A 15,579-nucleotide genomic window follows, 5' to 3' on the forward strand; every position below is an offset into this window, starting at 1 on the left:
TACTGCAACCTCTCTGAGTGTCAGTGCTGTGCTGGTGGATAATTAAATCTCCCTGGTGTGCTCCACTTCCCTCCACCCCCCTGTTCTGCTGGGTTGGCCGTAATCCTGTCGGACAGGGAGCACCTTTGTTGCTGATTAAGGTTTGTCGTCGAGCGATTTTTATTGGCTGCCCAATGGTGCGTAGCATATACATTTATCAAGAACAATTGGCTAGCTAGCCAAGGGTGTCCACCCCTCCTGCTAACTGGAATAACAGAGAGAGAGAGAGAGAGAGAGAGAGAGAGACAGAGAGAGAGAGAGAGAGAGAGAGGATGAGGATGAGGTGGGAATACGACTGGCACAAGCAAGCAAAATATTATAGATGGTATCAAAGGAAGTAATTGAATTAAATGCATTTTGTCAGGCTCTGGAGCACAAGCGATCTAAGTGTGGGCTGCCTGCTTGACATTAGTTTCAGTGTAATGTCTTAATAACATGGTTCTGTGTAACTAGAGCTCTCAATTATACAGTGTTGTGTTCACATCTACAAGCATATCTAGCTGGATTGGATTTCAGTGATGCGTAGTGGCAGAGCTCTTTATAGTTTTAAAGTATATACACTGAGCAGCTGGTGGTAAACTGCACAAGTATTTACTCCCATACCTATGGAAAGAGTGGAAAAAGTTCTTTTATTGGAATAAATTTATCAAAATAAAATCAGGATTTTATGTATTCTCCCAGATATGTAAATTTTATATATATATATATATATATAAACCTTTGTTTACTGTAGAAAAAGAAATAAGAAATTGTTGGTTACAAAATCATGATGGAATTTTATTTTTTCTAGCTCCTCACTAGAAGAGGCTTTTGTGTGGCTGCAGTAATGAAGAATAATCAAAGAGGGGGCAGAGAGAGAGAGAGAGAGAGAGAGACAGAGACAGAGAGAGAGAGAGAGACAGAGAGACAGAGAGAGAGAATGAGTTTTTTTGTTTTTTTATTACTATGGTGCAGGTTAGGTAGGCAGTTTAGGTGAACTGAAATGACATTGCCTTAATTTCATATGAAACACTTTTCCTGTTGATGCATGTAACTTCCTTTTTAGAGGACATCTGGACAAAAATGATGAAGAAATGAGGTCACAAAATCTGTAGAATCCTGAGCTTTATTTTTTTTTTTACCGATGATAAACATACTGCAGTACTGTGCTTAGCAGATGCTGAATTTTGTCATGTGTGCCATATGTAATTTTTCATAATGCTTTCATGGTGTGACTAAACTGTAAGCAGACTCATTTTTATAACATCTGACTTCATCTGTGAATCAAAAAGAGCATTCAGCATTTTCTCCTGGCCGTATGGTTCCTTTCACTGCAGTCCTCCGAAGACGTAGATTTAAGCTTCGCCTGCTTCTGTGCATGTGCCTTCTTTTGAAATGAAAAGTTTATTCAAGGACAGATTTACAGTTTTAGCTGTATGCTTTCATGGGGCTTATTGTGTTTAAGATTTTTCAAAGATACATGAGCTTCATGTTCATGCTTTTAAAAAATTGTAAGATCTTAAAATGTCACTGTGACTGTCTTTAAGGTGGAACATCAGTTGTCCTTATAGCGTTTATTTAACGTTATCTGTGAAGTGATTAATAACCATAAACATTAATATTAATACTAATTCATAAATACCGAAACGTAAATATGTATCTGTACTCTTAATGTCTCCACTTATATTGCAGTAATATTTGACAAAAGAGCAAATGTGTATTGCTTGGAAATCTGCTACTACATGACATCCTTTTCTGCAGTTCTCTAAACAAAAATGAAAAGGGTTGAATATCAGTGTGCATGATTGTGACTTCACCATAGACTAGAAAATCCATTTCAGTTCTATTACAATGTAAATAGAATTTCAAAGTCATTGATGTAGCTGGATATATTATATATTTTTATGTTTATGATTATATTAAAGAAATCTTATATAACTGTATCATAATGCACAGTGTTTTCAGATGAGGAATGACCTTCAATGTTGCTCCAGCTGCATTTCAGGGCTTTAAAAAAAAAAAGGTAATTTTTTCAACACTCTGCCAGCCTTAAGCCTCAACATCTCATTTCAGCATGTATTATAATAATGAAAAGAACTACAATTTAGCTGTGTTGATTTAGATTAATGTGTTGATTAAGACTAGATTCATGATCGTTTCAAATATGTGGCATTGATGGACAATATTAAACATTGACTACAAATGATCCTTTAGCAGGAAGAAAGCCTTAATATGGGCATATAAAAAGGCACTTATATGTGAGCTATTATATTATTTGTATTCTTTTTGGAAACATCGACTATAACTATGCAATAAACTACTGCCATTATGTTTTAAGAATAATTTATAGTAAATGAGTAAATAAGAAGATTGTTAAGTCCACACATTTATATAAGGGTGTGGTTTTCCATAGGTATAAAAAGACTGAAGAATCGAAGCTGTGATAAATCAATAGATTGATTCTATTGATGGGTACCACATTTCTAGCATGGGTACCACATGCTCCTGTTTGCTCATCAATTCCTATTCTAAATGGGGTTCCTTTAATTTACATATTTCCACTCTGTTTTCTGCACCTAGAAAATCTAAGTAAAACTGCTTTTTGGAAAAGATCATCTTTTAAGAGGTTTATATATTATATGTATTATATGTTTTCTGAATGCCATGAACACAATTCGGTGTCTCAGTATGGATGCAGATAAACAGGGTAGCGTAATGCTATATAGATGTAGGCAGAAAGAATATTGCCGCAATCTTACCACATGCAGACACACAAAGGGAGGGAAGGGAGAGAGAGGAAAAAAGCAGAGGGAGGGAGCTAGAGAGCGAGAGGGGGGGGGGTAGAAATGCTGAGATATTTAGATATTTTCACATTCAGCAGGGAAGGTTTTTTATTAAAGCTTTTTTTTTTTCGTTTGGATTGCATACACAATCACAATGTGCTCAGTTCAGTGACATCTCGGTTTAGAGGTGTGTGGACTCCCATGACAGTTTATCAGTAAAGTCTGTGTGTATCTCACTGATTCAAGATAAATGCAGTCTTGGAATGTTGGTCATAGGACAGAAAGGGGAGGAGAGAAAAAGGCTGAGTGTTGCATTGCACTGTCCGGCCGACCAGGCACGTTACACTTTTCTTCCCTGTAGCATTGTTTATGAGTTTAGGAGTTAGTTACTGAGCTTCGGAAACCTGAAACATCTCTTCGGAGTTGAAGATTGATGTGAGAGTTACCAGCTCCTCCATCTTCAGTCTTGCATTGCAGGGTCATTATGGCAGATGCTGCAGTGAGCGAGTCCCTAGATCATCCTTGATGCTCAGATCCCACACTGCGGTCAAACTTTTTTCTTAACATTTCTATTTTCTCCTGACCTTCAGGAAGAGCGAATATCTGTAGACGCTACATTGCACTATTTCGTCCGCAACAAATAAAGACAGGAACAGAAAAAGGGGGAAAAGACCAACTCCCAAGCAATAGCAGCGGAGACCCCGCAATTCCTCGACAACATCCTAATGCTCTCTAATATGCTTTCTTAAACATGCAGCTCTTTACTTGACCTTAGAATTCAAAGGGTATAAAAAGTCCTGATAACTGGAAAATACTGTGTGAAATTTTGGATAGACTCAATCAAAATATTTCCCAGGTCACAGTTACGAAGCGCATTCAGAATAGATGGAAACAAACATTATTTAAATATATGAAATCCCTAACATTACTGACAAGGATGAGATTTCAGTCAAATCAGTTTTCATACCTCATACTGACACTTAATGCAGCACATTTCGTTCTTAGTGCCTGAGATAGACGCATGCCAGGTCACAGAGAGATGCAGAGAAAGCCTCAGGGCTCCAGACGGCTGTGGTGTAAATTTATTTCACTTGTTTGCTCTGATGAAAATATTTTTTCTCCTTATTTTCCTGGGTTACACAGACAGCTGATAGGTGGAAAAAATGTAGCACCAGAGGAAGTTCTCATTGTCCATATTTTGATTTTCCGTTATATAATATATAATTTCTTATAAAATATGTGTGCTATCATTTTGATCACTTATTATGGCGAATAAAGAGATTACTGTGTACAAAAAAGACCAGCACTTTGTTTATTTCTCGGTCATTTTTCGGTTTCCAGTTAAAAGAGAAAAATGCCGAATATCTATATATTTATATATATTTTTTTTTTTTTCATTAATTCACAACAAATAGAGTTCAAGCAAACCTGGGCGGTGTTTAGCAATTCGAGCAAGGAATCCGCTTTCATAATGTCAATAATAATAATTATTATTATTAGAGATTTTTTTATATATATATATATGTATGTATACATATGCATCTTATGTACAAGTATGGCACTTAATTACACGAAAAAATAAATAACACTTGACAAATAAAAGCCGTGGTCGTTTTGGTGGGTTTAAAATTAAGGTAAGCGTTTGCAGCAAATCCACTAAAGCTCTGGAATGGTTACATACATTAAGGTCAGCGGTGCAACACAGGCAACAAAACAGAAAATGTGTTTTATATATTCTATGAACTTTTTCCTAAGTCGTCCCACAGATTATTCGATCTCATTTTATAGGCTGAATGTGGATTCAGTCAACTGCTGTGCGTTGTACCTATAGCTAAAATGTAAGTGAGAGAAAAAGCCGATGGAAAATCGCTTAAAAACACCGTTAACGGCACAATGAGAGACGTGCGTGGCCCGGGTTTTATCGTTATTTAGTGCAAAACGCATTTACTCTCTTCAAGTACCTACAACTAAGCGGCCCACATGAGAGTAAATGCGCGGTGTACTCTGTCCTTGTGCTCCAAACGGCACGGAGAAAAGTCGCATCAGCGCAAACGTGTCAGCCATCCTCCACGCCGTCCTTAAAGGACTAGAAAACAGAAAGAAATTACCCACTCCTTTAACTGATGACACGTTATAGCGGCGAGCAGAGTCGTCCATCTCGTCCATGTGTGCTGGATACTTGGATATACTGAACTACACGTATGCAGAGTCACTGGATTGAGTGCGGCCGAAATTCGGCACGCTCAGGCGGGGCAGGTCCTTGTTTCTGATCTCGTAGATGGACTTTCTTCGGGCCTGAACTCCTCTTACGGCCGTTTTGATTTTCCTCCAGCCCAGATGATTGAGCTCGGCCAGATTAAGTATCACGCAGAAGCCGCTGACAGCAAACATGAACACCAGGAAGACCGTTTTCTCTGTGGGCCTTGACACGTAGCACTCGACCTCCTTAATGCACGGGTACCGGTCACACTCGTACACGGCGGGCACATTGAATCCGTACAAGAAGTACTGGCCCACTAGGAAGCCGATTTCCAGGGCGTTTCTGAAAACCACCTGGATGATGTAAAACCTGGAGATGCCCTCCTGGCGCCTCATTTTGGACTTGCCAGGCCGCAAACTTGCGTTGGGCATTTCTTTAACCTCCAAGCAGTCGGGTTCGGCCTCTTTATTGGAGTTCTCAGCGTTCTGCAGAACTCCGTTCCCGATGGTGTTCTTTATCTTTTTGCTGTCCTCCCGCTTCAGTGAGTCCTGGTCCTTATCCACGGTGAGATAGACGGTGGAGTAGCGGCGGTCCTTCTGTTTTGCAGACTGATGAACCGAGTAGGTGATGAAGCAAAGACTCGGGGTGCAGACCATGATGATTTGAAACACCCAGTATCTTATGTGTGAGATTGGGAAGGCCTTGTCGTAGCACGCTTGGTTACAGCCCGGCTGTAACGCGTTACACACGAACATTGTTTGCTCGTCGTCGTAAACTGTCTCTCCAACTATGGCTACGATTAGAATCCGGAAGATCACCACCACTGTTAATAGGATCCTAAAGTATACAAGCAAATAAAGAAACAGAACATGACTAAGCGTCTGACCTTAATGCTTCATTTAAAATTATGGTTATTTCTGACGATATAAAAATGATCTGAAAAAGCAAACGGGAGCATGAGGGCTGGGAGCTGTCCAGTGCTGAAAGCCAAGCGCGTTGCCTGCTGTGCGCCTAAAATTCACCGCTCAGGTGGTTAGGATGGAGTTTCTTTTTTTTTAATTCACTAAAATGCTATATAAATATTGTATAGTTTGTGCATTAAAGGTGTTATTTGGAACAAAATTATATTGATGTTTTTATTGTAAAAGAAGTAAAGTAGGCTGTAGCGCCCTTCTTTGCGCACGCCCAGTAAATGATGTACACTTATTAAACCAGCTCCAAAAACCTAGTTTAAATGAAATGATACTCATTCTCATCGACAAATATAGATGGTTTTTTGACTTACCTTCCTATCATAGTAGAGTGCTGCTGGACAGCAGCCTCTAGGAGCCTCTCGAGTATGGTCCATTCCCCCATTTCTGTTCATTCGGAGACGAGAGCGCACAACACTTCGCACTCAATCCGCGGGAAAACCCCACTTGCCTATTTCCTTTTTATTGTCCAATGGGCCCGATTTTATCTGCCGAAAACATTGATCACGGTCCTTGTTCCTGCGCCGTGGCCAGTTGCTATGCCAGGGGATCACCGGGCGATCCTACTTTTACTTGTCTTCCAGTCCGAAGTGCTGATTAATATATGAGCCCTCCTATTTTCGATCCTCAGATCAAGTTGATAGGTCGCGCGGTGTGTGACTGGTGGGAGGTTGGATTTAATGCCTCGCCTGTGCTAATCTCCCTTAAGTAGTTCTTCCTGCGTCACGGGGCGCACAGGTCTGCGAAAAGCTGTCCAAATACAAGACAATTCTTATTAGCAATAATTGTGTAGATGATGGACCGCAGGAATGGTGACTCGCGTTGAGCTTTGCAGAAGCACCGAGTAGAAGAACAGAGTTTTGCACAGTGGTGCTGAAACTAAATAGAGTCAAGGATGCAGAGGGGGTGGCCAGTGAACTGTTATTGGCTTAAACACAGGATGTGTCCTATTTTTTTCCTCTAAGTCATACTTGTTGCTATCACAGCCACGAGCGCCTTCCTTGAGGAATTCCCCGTCCTCTTGGATTGTACTTCTCTAAGCTGTTATTTTTTGTTTGCACTGCGACCATTTCTAACGCTTTTTAAGAAGCTACCGCGAGCGGCTCAACGCGAGGAGCTCTGAGACTCTAATCGCTTTATCGCCGTGCTGTGGATAAAAATAGGAACGTCATCTCCGGCCCCGCCCTTTGTTTCACCCTCAAATCCTGCACGATCACACCCAAATGTATTTACACGGCACTGTAATAAGATGCAGATAAACCTTGTATCAGAAAATCCTTTTAAAGATTGGTTTGAAGATATCTTGCCCATGATGTGCACATGCATGTTACACCCAAATAATAAGGCTACTAAACTGAATCTAGCCTTGTCGCTGGAATGGTGCTCTCGAAGGTACACATTTTTATTCTTTGAATATAATTCTTTTACCCATAAATGTGTATGTAGTTTACCTTTAACGCTTTACACTAAAACGAATTACAATCCATTTATGCACCTTATTATGCACTGGCATGCGTTTCCAGATGAAAGGTAAAAAAAGGTGTACTCTCAAGGGTGCCACCTCACTGATAAGAGAAAGACTTTAGTACACATTTGTCTAAGAAAAATGGAATGTTTATCTTAATGTTCATTAGAGAAGCCTTATAGGGTAGATAATCTGTGATTTCGTTTTGTGCCCATCTTCATTAGATCATACGGTATGCAAACATCACTGACTACACTCAGGATATGATTTAATAGAAAATACTTCTGTGTGAATCTGTTAACAGGACAGTAGGACTGTGAATGAAGACAGCTGTTTAATGGAAATTGTTTTTCCAAAATAAAAAGAATGAGATACATAATTCATTATATGACTGTATGTCTGGTATGTTTTGGTACAACCTTCCAGTGAACTCTCCGCAAGTTAGAACAGTTGTTTATTTATGAAATGTATAAAATACATATATTCATATACTCCTTGTTGGAGTAGCCCATGATGTGCCACAGGCTCCTCCATAACCCTGCAGGTTTCATTACAAACACATAATAAATCGAGATCATTGTTTAATACGGAGCCTGTACCTATAAATCCCATATAACATGAAACAGCATTTGTGTCTATAAATAATGCATTCTTGGGTAATTGTGAAGGTGACTGAGTGTTGCAGTGGAGATTTTCAATGCAACAATGCTTAAAAGCACTTTCTGTGGACAATGGAGGGTCCAGCCTCATCATATTCCTCTTTACTTATCCACATCTGCTGGAAGGTGGAGAGGGAGGCCAAGATGGAGCCTCCAATCCAAACAGAATACTTACGCTCAGGAGGAGCAATTATCTAAAACATACAGGAAAGTCAAATGTATAAAATCTATATATAATAGAATAGAATAGAATAGAATAGAATAGAATAGAAATTACCTTAATTTTCATTGTGCTAGGAGCGAGGGCTGTAATTTCCTTCTGCATGCGGTCAGCAATACCAGGATACATGGTGGTGCCACCAGAGAGGACATTGTTGGCATACAGATCCTTACGGATGTCAATATCACATTTCATAATGCTGTTGTATGTTGTTTCATGAATTCCAGCAGACTCCATACCTACAGCAATAAACAGTGAGCAATTTAGTGATTCTGAAAAAAAGAAAGCATCAGTGACCCAAGACCAGTGGGTTTTAGGCAAACAGCAATACAACCCGAAGCATATAACAGTTAAAATTCCTTACATTCTTAGGTGTGAATTTTATATTCAGTACATGTCTGATTTGAGCACTGGACCTGGCAGTGTGCTACAATATACAAATTACATACACACTTCTAGGAGCTAATTATTATCAGCAAGTCTGAGCAGAAAAATTGTGATCCAGAAAAATGTCAATCATTCTCAGATGCAATAGTTCCAGGCAATTTATATGATTACATGTCTTACCATTAGATAAAAATAACAGCAAGAAACCTGTTTCAAATATTTGGTGGCATAACTTTAAAATTGGATATATGAACCCATTGTACCTATAAAAGAAGGCTGGAAGAGAGTCTCAGGACAGCGGAACCTTTCATTTCCAATGGTGATCACCTGTCCATCAGGCAGCTCATAGCTCTTTTCCAAAGAGGAGGAGGAGGCAGCTGTAGCCATCTCATTCTCAAAGTCCAGTGCCACATAGCATAGCTTCTCCTTAATGTCCCGCACAATCTCACGTTCAGCTGCAGAATACATTGATATTTGTCGTCTCATCATGCAAAATCTGGATATTTTAAAAAGTAAGACCTGATGCAGAGATTCTTGACATAATGTGTACCTGTCGTTACAAAGGAGTAGCCACGCTCAGTGAGAATTTTCATAAGGTAGTCTGTGAGGTCCCGACCAGCCAGATCCAGTCTCATGATGGCATGAGGAAGAGCATAACCCTCATAAATGGGCACATTGTGGGTCACACCATCACCCGAGTCAAGCACGATACCTAGAAGAGCAAGTATTTTATGCACATATGCTTAGTTGAGGGCACTGTAACGGCTACGATAACTCATTCTGACCCAAATCTAACCTGTTGTACGGCCCGAAGCGTAGAGCGAGAGCACAGCTTGGATAGCCACGTACATGGCAGGCACATTAAAGGTCTCAAACATGATCTGTGTCATCTTCTCTCGGTTGGCCTTGGGGTTGAGAGGAGCCTCAGTCAGTAGGGTCGGGTGCTCCTCAGGTGCCACACGCAGCTCGTTGTAAAATGTGTGGTGCCAGATCTTTTCCATATCATCCCAGTTGGTGATGATGCCATGCTCAATGGGGTACTTCAGAGTCAGGATGCCTCTCTTACTCTGAGCCTCATCACCCACATAGGAATCTTTTTGGCCCATACCCACCATTACGCCCTAGAAAGTGATAGAATGATTCAGCTCATGCTAATTCATATAACCCTGGGCTGTCAGCTAGTATAACAATAAACTCAGCAAAGTGAATTAATGCAGTAGTGACAACAATACACTAAACTGAGACGTGATAAGTCACATAAATCTCAAGATTTTACACCAAAATGGCTTGCATTTCTGCATTGAAAAAAAAATGCTGGTTAACACAGTTTGGGTCAATTTAGAAGCCAAGCACTGCCATCAGTATAGACTGACCCGGACTGGACTGTTTTAATGTGCCAAGGTTGGGTTAGGATGCTGAACCAGCATGCATGGTGGATTTTTTTTACACCCAACTTGAGGGTAAAATGACTAAATCTGTTGTGCACTAGTTACAGTGTGTGTGTGTGTGTGTGTGTGTGTGACGATATCATTTGTGTACATTTTGCAATCGTGAGTAACAAATAACAAAACCATAATTAAAATGAACTTGATTGCAGCTGATAATCCGAGACAATGTTACAGAGAAAACCTGAGGCAGTTTTTAGCTTGCCAGAAGTAACATTAATAAATATTAAGTGCTAATGTGAACTGTAAATGCAATCTAATCTAATTTTTTTTACATTTTCTAACAAAACATACAAAATGTTCTTATCAGTTACAGTAAGCCAACTCCAGGCATGTTCTTTTCTTGTGCATTATTGCTAACATTTGCTAGCCAAACTACATGTTGAAATTAAATGATAAATTCCGATAAATGACCAAAAAAACCATGACTTTCTTGCAGTTACGGAAGTTAAAATCACTGGAAACGTTTTTCTTTGCTGGGGGATTCTCTGTTCTGACAGGCTCATGGAAAGTTCTAGAAAATGACTCTTAGACCCAAGGCGCTTGTTCTCTTTCAGGTCCGCATGCTACAGTGTAACTACACATTATCAACCTGACTCAAGTGAAACTCAGCTGTAAAAATAACTAAGCAATTTTTAAGTTTGTGGTATGTTACTAACATAACTGTGTGAGACACACATCTAAAATTGATTGCCTGTGAACAAGTTTTATAACAATAATGAGAACAAAAATGAAGAAAAACTTTACCTGATGACGTGGACGACCGACGATGGACGGGAACACCGCTCTCGGTGCGTCATCTCCGGCGAAACCGCCTTTCACCAGGCCGGAGCCGTTATCACACACAAGAGCTGTAGTCTCCTCATCATCACACATGTTGGACAGTCTAGCATGGTCAGAATCATTCATTTAATCTAAGACTTAAACTCGGTTAGATACATGACTCCATGATACATGACTCCATGTTAATGACTCCATGAATCAAAACTTTTCCATTCAAATAAAATACATAATTATGGAAAAACACTGTAGCAGTGAATCTTTTTGCTTGTATTGAATTACTTTTTCTAACCAGTTACTGTCAGTGAGTCAGGATACTACTCCACTTAACATTATTTATGTTAGTTTTAGGGTTTGTACATACTGTTGGTTTGTTAGTTTGTTTTGATAGAACTGACGGTAAAGACACACAGATGATTAAGCAAGTGTGTACTGCGCATGTACACTCACCAGATCGGCTCAGGCAGAGGGGCTGTGGGTGGGAGAGTGAAGGCTCTTCTTTATACTGGTCAGTGGGACGAGCTTCTTGGCCAATTGTCCTTATTTGGTCGACACTTGTGGCTTCAGAAGGTCACACTATGAATGGGATGGGGATGGGAGAAACACTTGTGTCCCTTTTATGGCAAGCTGTGTTAACTCCATCTGCATGTGTGGTCCAAAACAACAAAAGGGGCTCAGCCTATTGTCTGGCCACTTCAATAACACACTTATTTGTTGCGGCTTGTGTTGTCCAAGATTATTATAAGTCAATGATGTTGGGCTATTTATCACTTTATTTGCTTCAAATATCTTTGTTCGAATTTAATATTAGCATAACTAACATAAGTATATATAAGTGGTCTGCATAATTATAATTGTTGAAACTATAGGGCTGTACAGTAGTTATGTCATATCTAAAGTGCTTTTTTTCTGTATAAACTTGAGACAATACTAATTTATAGAAAGGAACACCCTTTTTGTAGTATGTAGAGAAATGCTATACCTAGTGGTATAAAGGGTTCAACTGTGTGTCATTAGGGGGAAAAGAAGATAGAACCATTAGTTATCAGGAAGTCAGGAATCCGAGTTAAAATATTTTATTTTGCATTTTGGTAGACACCCTTATCCAGAGCAACTTACATTCATCTCATTTTTTTAATACATCTGTGCAATTAAGGGTTGAGGGCATTGCTTAGGGGCCGAGAAGTGGTGGACCTAAACAATGACCTCAACCTTCCAATCAGTAGTCCAACACTAACCACGGAGCTACCCTTCAAACCTTTTGCTTTCTGTGTGTTATGTGTGGTCAACATATTAATGTTACCTATTGTGTAACCTTTAATGGTTGATTACTGGAAGCTGCTGACCCATATCTGCATGATAATATGTATTGCTCTGCTGTCACATGATTGGCTGATTATCTAATTGCATGGAGGTTTAGGTTTTCTTAATAAAGTACTCAGTGAGTGTTTCTATGTGTATATGTAGTGCGATCACTAGGAATCTTCTAGGCACAGCAGTTTAAATATGAATGTTATATGGCAATGTACACTTAGTTCCACTGTGTCCTGTCCTGTGGGTTTTCTCCAGGGCACCATGCAGGCAATGATTAACATCCTCTTATATAATATGTCGAGACAGTATGTAATGTAAACACTCTTTGCTTATACGTATATTATATAAATATAATAGCAGTGTACCATTTCTATTTGAAATCGTGTACACAGGAAGTAAATCCCATTTGAAGTCAGTTTGTTGACTCATGTATGTACTTACACTACTGTCTGGTGCTGCAGTTAGTCCTGAGATTCCCTGAGCCAGCAGTACAGGAGAGTCCACTCCCTGTCCAGTGTGTGAGAGCCAAATTAGAAAAGCGGTATGAGGTTAATTGGATGCTCAGCATTCCGTATCCTCTCTGCAAATCCCCCACATATCAGCTCAGCAAGACAGGCGGCCCTGTTTCCTCTCCCCATCTCACACTGAAATAGAATATTTCCAGCCCAGGTCCAATCTCAGCCCATGCCACACATGCATCCTCCATGTCCCACTGTGTCCTCTCGGTCATGCCTACCCACTGCCAGTTTTGCTTTACAGTCAGGGAAATGGAAAGAGAACTAGCACAAGCCTGAAACTAAACTAGCCAGTATGGATCTTTTCATGAAACATCTTTTTGAAAATATTTGCGCCAGAACGTGTATAATAATCAGGTTTTTCACTCTCATAAATATTGCATTTGAAATGATGTGAAACAGCTATATATTTTCCTCAGAGATTAGAGCTTACTGTGTCATTTCAAAGAATTATTGTCACTCGGACCATCAGTCAATAGTGAGGAAAATGAGGTTAAACAGCACTTTGGAATGATCATGAAATATTCATGAATCAAAACAAATGGTTTCATCTACAAATGTCAAGTGGTGCTCATATTTGTTGCTTCATATTCACCAATATCCTGGATACGTCAGAATGGGGATTTGGAAGCTGGGAAGCTGTAGATGTTTTTAAGATAGATGGCAAAAATGCGTCTGTCATAACAATGCGTGGTCTTTTCTTTTTAATAAATTGAGTTCAAACATATTAAACCAAAAATAAATATACTATGCATGCAAAGCATTGTTAGCAAACTTAGTTTCATTGTGCATACACTCCTGTGAGTACATCTCTACTAAAGTAATTCTGGAGAATTTATGAAAGGATTTAGATTAGATTAGATTAGATTAGATTAGATTAGGGGTAGGTCAATCGGGATTGGGTTGTCTTCTCTTTTTGAGCACATTCAGGAATCACCAAGAAATTTGTTGATGGTATACACAGCACTTACATATATATGACTGGTATGAATCTAAATTCACTTACTACTTTAGTTTAAGGGCATTTAATAAATTAAATTTATTCACATTGGAATGATGCTTTATAATAGATCAATGCAACTTCTATGAAATTTCACAGAATAATCAAATATTGCTTTCTAAAATATTTATGCAATGCTTAGCATATCTTATTAAAACCCAAATTTTGATACCACTCATGTTTATAGTCATGTAATAAAAATTAGATTAAATTAAATTAAAATATCCTGTGAGATCCTGATGCCCTCTCACTGAGCAGCTTTCTACCCTCAGCCTCTAGGGGGTGTGTGTGTGTACACTTAGCAAGACTCACATTCTTCCATAGTACCTCCAATAAGAGTAACATAAGTAGCACAGGAAATATTTAAAATGCTCTTTAGTCTGGAACCATTAAGATAAAACACATTTGGCCTAACAGGCTTTCCATCATAAACTGCTTTACAGCTGAACCTGAGGTTTTAAAGTGAGATAATGTTCCACCTTCCCTACTACTTTTTGTAAATTTAAATCCTCCGAATGGTGAAAAATGACACTTTATAAAGACTCATGTTTGTCAGAAACTTTTATGAAAACTAAAAAAAAAAAAAATCACATTTCTCAGTTTGGGATGAGATTCATGTCATATGAGTTAGGGGTAACAAGAAACCTCAGCAAATCCTGAGGTATATATCTGGTAGTTGTGCTTAAATTCAACAGAAGCTTGTAGAGGAAAGAAACAATCCTCTAGGGTTTTTTTTTTCTAGGGCTCTTAAATTACTTGAAAACTTTCCGAAAAGAAATCCCTATAGATTTCTACATATACATCTTATCTTTACAGGTTCTTTACAATTTGTTGAGCAACAAAAATGGCTTAAAATTATATTTGCTTTTGACACACACTTAAATGAAACAAACAATCTAGTTAAGTTCTGCAATTACACGTCATAATTAATCACAGTATAATATCAATTTGCTGGGCCTTTAAACAATTGTAATCATATTCTGAAAAACGAAGGCGAGTAAGAACGCTCCATCCTCAGCACAAAGGTGTGCCATGTCTTATGTTCTGGGCGCACGTCCTGCCCAGGTTGGCTCCTGCCAATAGGAGATCTGTTAGGCGGTCCAAGCCGAGGCAGGCGGTCAGGGGGGCGAAGAGACCGTACAGCCCTCCAAGGAAGATACTGAGAGGCCAACCAATCAATAGCAGCACGATCAGCCACAATACTGACCACAAACAGGAGTTTGCCATCCTAGACAGTAGAGAGCAGGAAGGTTATTATACATGTATGTGCTGATAAACATTACAGTGTAACATTCCATTTAATATTGGATTTCCCTGGTTATTTTCGATCAGCATGTACGTTGGGAATCCTATTAAGGGTCCAGTGGATTGTTTACTGAATTTTCTGAATTGTCTCCACTCAGAGATGACACTATTAGTGTCCAAAATTGGAATAACTCGCACAGCTAACTCCTTGCTTTATGCTCATTTACATATTATGACATGACATTTTGAATTGTGTTGAATGTTTCAAGCCATTTGTCCTGTTTTTCCTCTTTCACCCAAGAAAATATAAAGTGTGCCTTTTGGAATGGAAGAGAAGAGCAGAGTGAGTTAGTCCATAGTAATGTATAGTGCCTTGTGACTTGTCAAAACCTAAACGACTAGCAAACCATAAGACAACTGGCTAATACTTTAGTGACGTAGGCCATAGTCTATAATGTGTATAACAAACATTTTGAAGGTATCTGGATAAATCAGGGAAAATAAACAGAGAAATATGATCCTACTTCTCCTTTGTAACTGTGCAGATGATTAAAATGCTTTGATTACAAGGGGCTCA

At 39.1% G+C, this 15,579-nt stretch overlaps 3 protein-coding genes across 3 annotated transcripts in view; all 3 read right to left on the reverse strand.

The window, feature by feature from the left end:
- Positions 1 to 799: 799 nt before the first annotated feature.
- gjd2b (gap junction protein delta 2b) lies at positions 800 to 7,103 on the reverse strand. The gene is made up of 2 exons (XM_058399539.1): positions 6,287 to 7,103; positions 800 to 5,838 (listed from the first exon to the last, which is right to left on the reverse strand). Exons 1-2 carry the CDS (start codon positions 6,355 to 6,357, stop codon positions 4,995 to 4,997), a joined length of 915 nt encoding a protein of 304 aa, XP_058255522.1. The 5' UTR covers positions 6,358 to 7,103; the 3' UTR covers positions 800 to 4,994.
- A 644-nt stretch (positions 7,104 to 7,747) lies between these two features.
- On the reverse strand, positions 7,748 to 11,432 carry LOC131359576 (actin, alpha cardiac muscle 1-like). The gene is made up of 7 exons (XM_058399538.1): positions 11,379 to 11,432; positions 10,896 to 11,034; positions 9,500 to 9,824; positions 9,254 to 9,415; positions 8,967 to 9,158; positions 8,374 to 8,555; positions 7,748 to 8,290 (listed from the first exon to the last, which is right to left on the reverse strand). Exons 2-7 carry the CDS (start codon positions 11,022 to 11,024, stop codon positions 8,147 to 8,149), a joined length of 1,134 nt encoding a protein of 377 aa, XP_058255521.1. The 5' UTR covers positions 11,025 to 11,034; positions 11,379 to 11,432; the 3' UTR covers positions 7,748 to 8,146.
- A 2,873-nt stretch (positions 11,433 to 14,305) lies between these two features.
- Positions 14,306 to 15,579, reverse strand: part of aqr (aquarius intron-binding spliceosomal factor) — a 42,909-nt gene continuing 41,635 nt past the window's right edge. The window contains exon 37 of the mRNA XM_058398380.1: positions 14,306 to 14,985. The gene's annotated coding sequence lies outside the window, so the exon portion shown is untranslated. The remainder of the gene's footprint in view (positions 14,986 to 15,579) is intronic.

Source organism: Hemibagrus wyckioides, linkage group LG09 (assembly GCF_019097595.1).
Source record: "Hemibagrus wyckioides isolate EC202008001 linkage group LG09, SWU_Hwy_1.0, whole genome shotgun sequence".
In the NCBI taxonomy this organism is placed as follows: Eukaryota; Metazoa; Chordata; class Actinopteri; order Siluriformes; family Bagridae; genus Hemibagrus; species Hemibagrus wyckioides.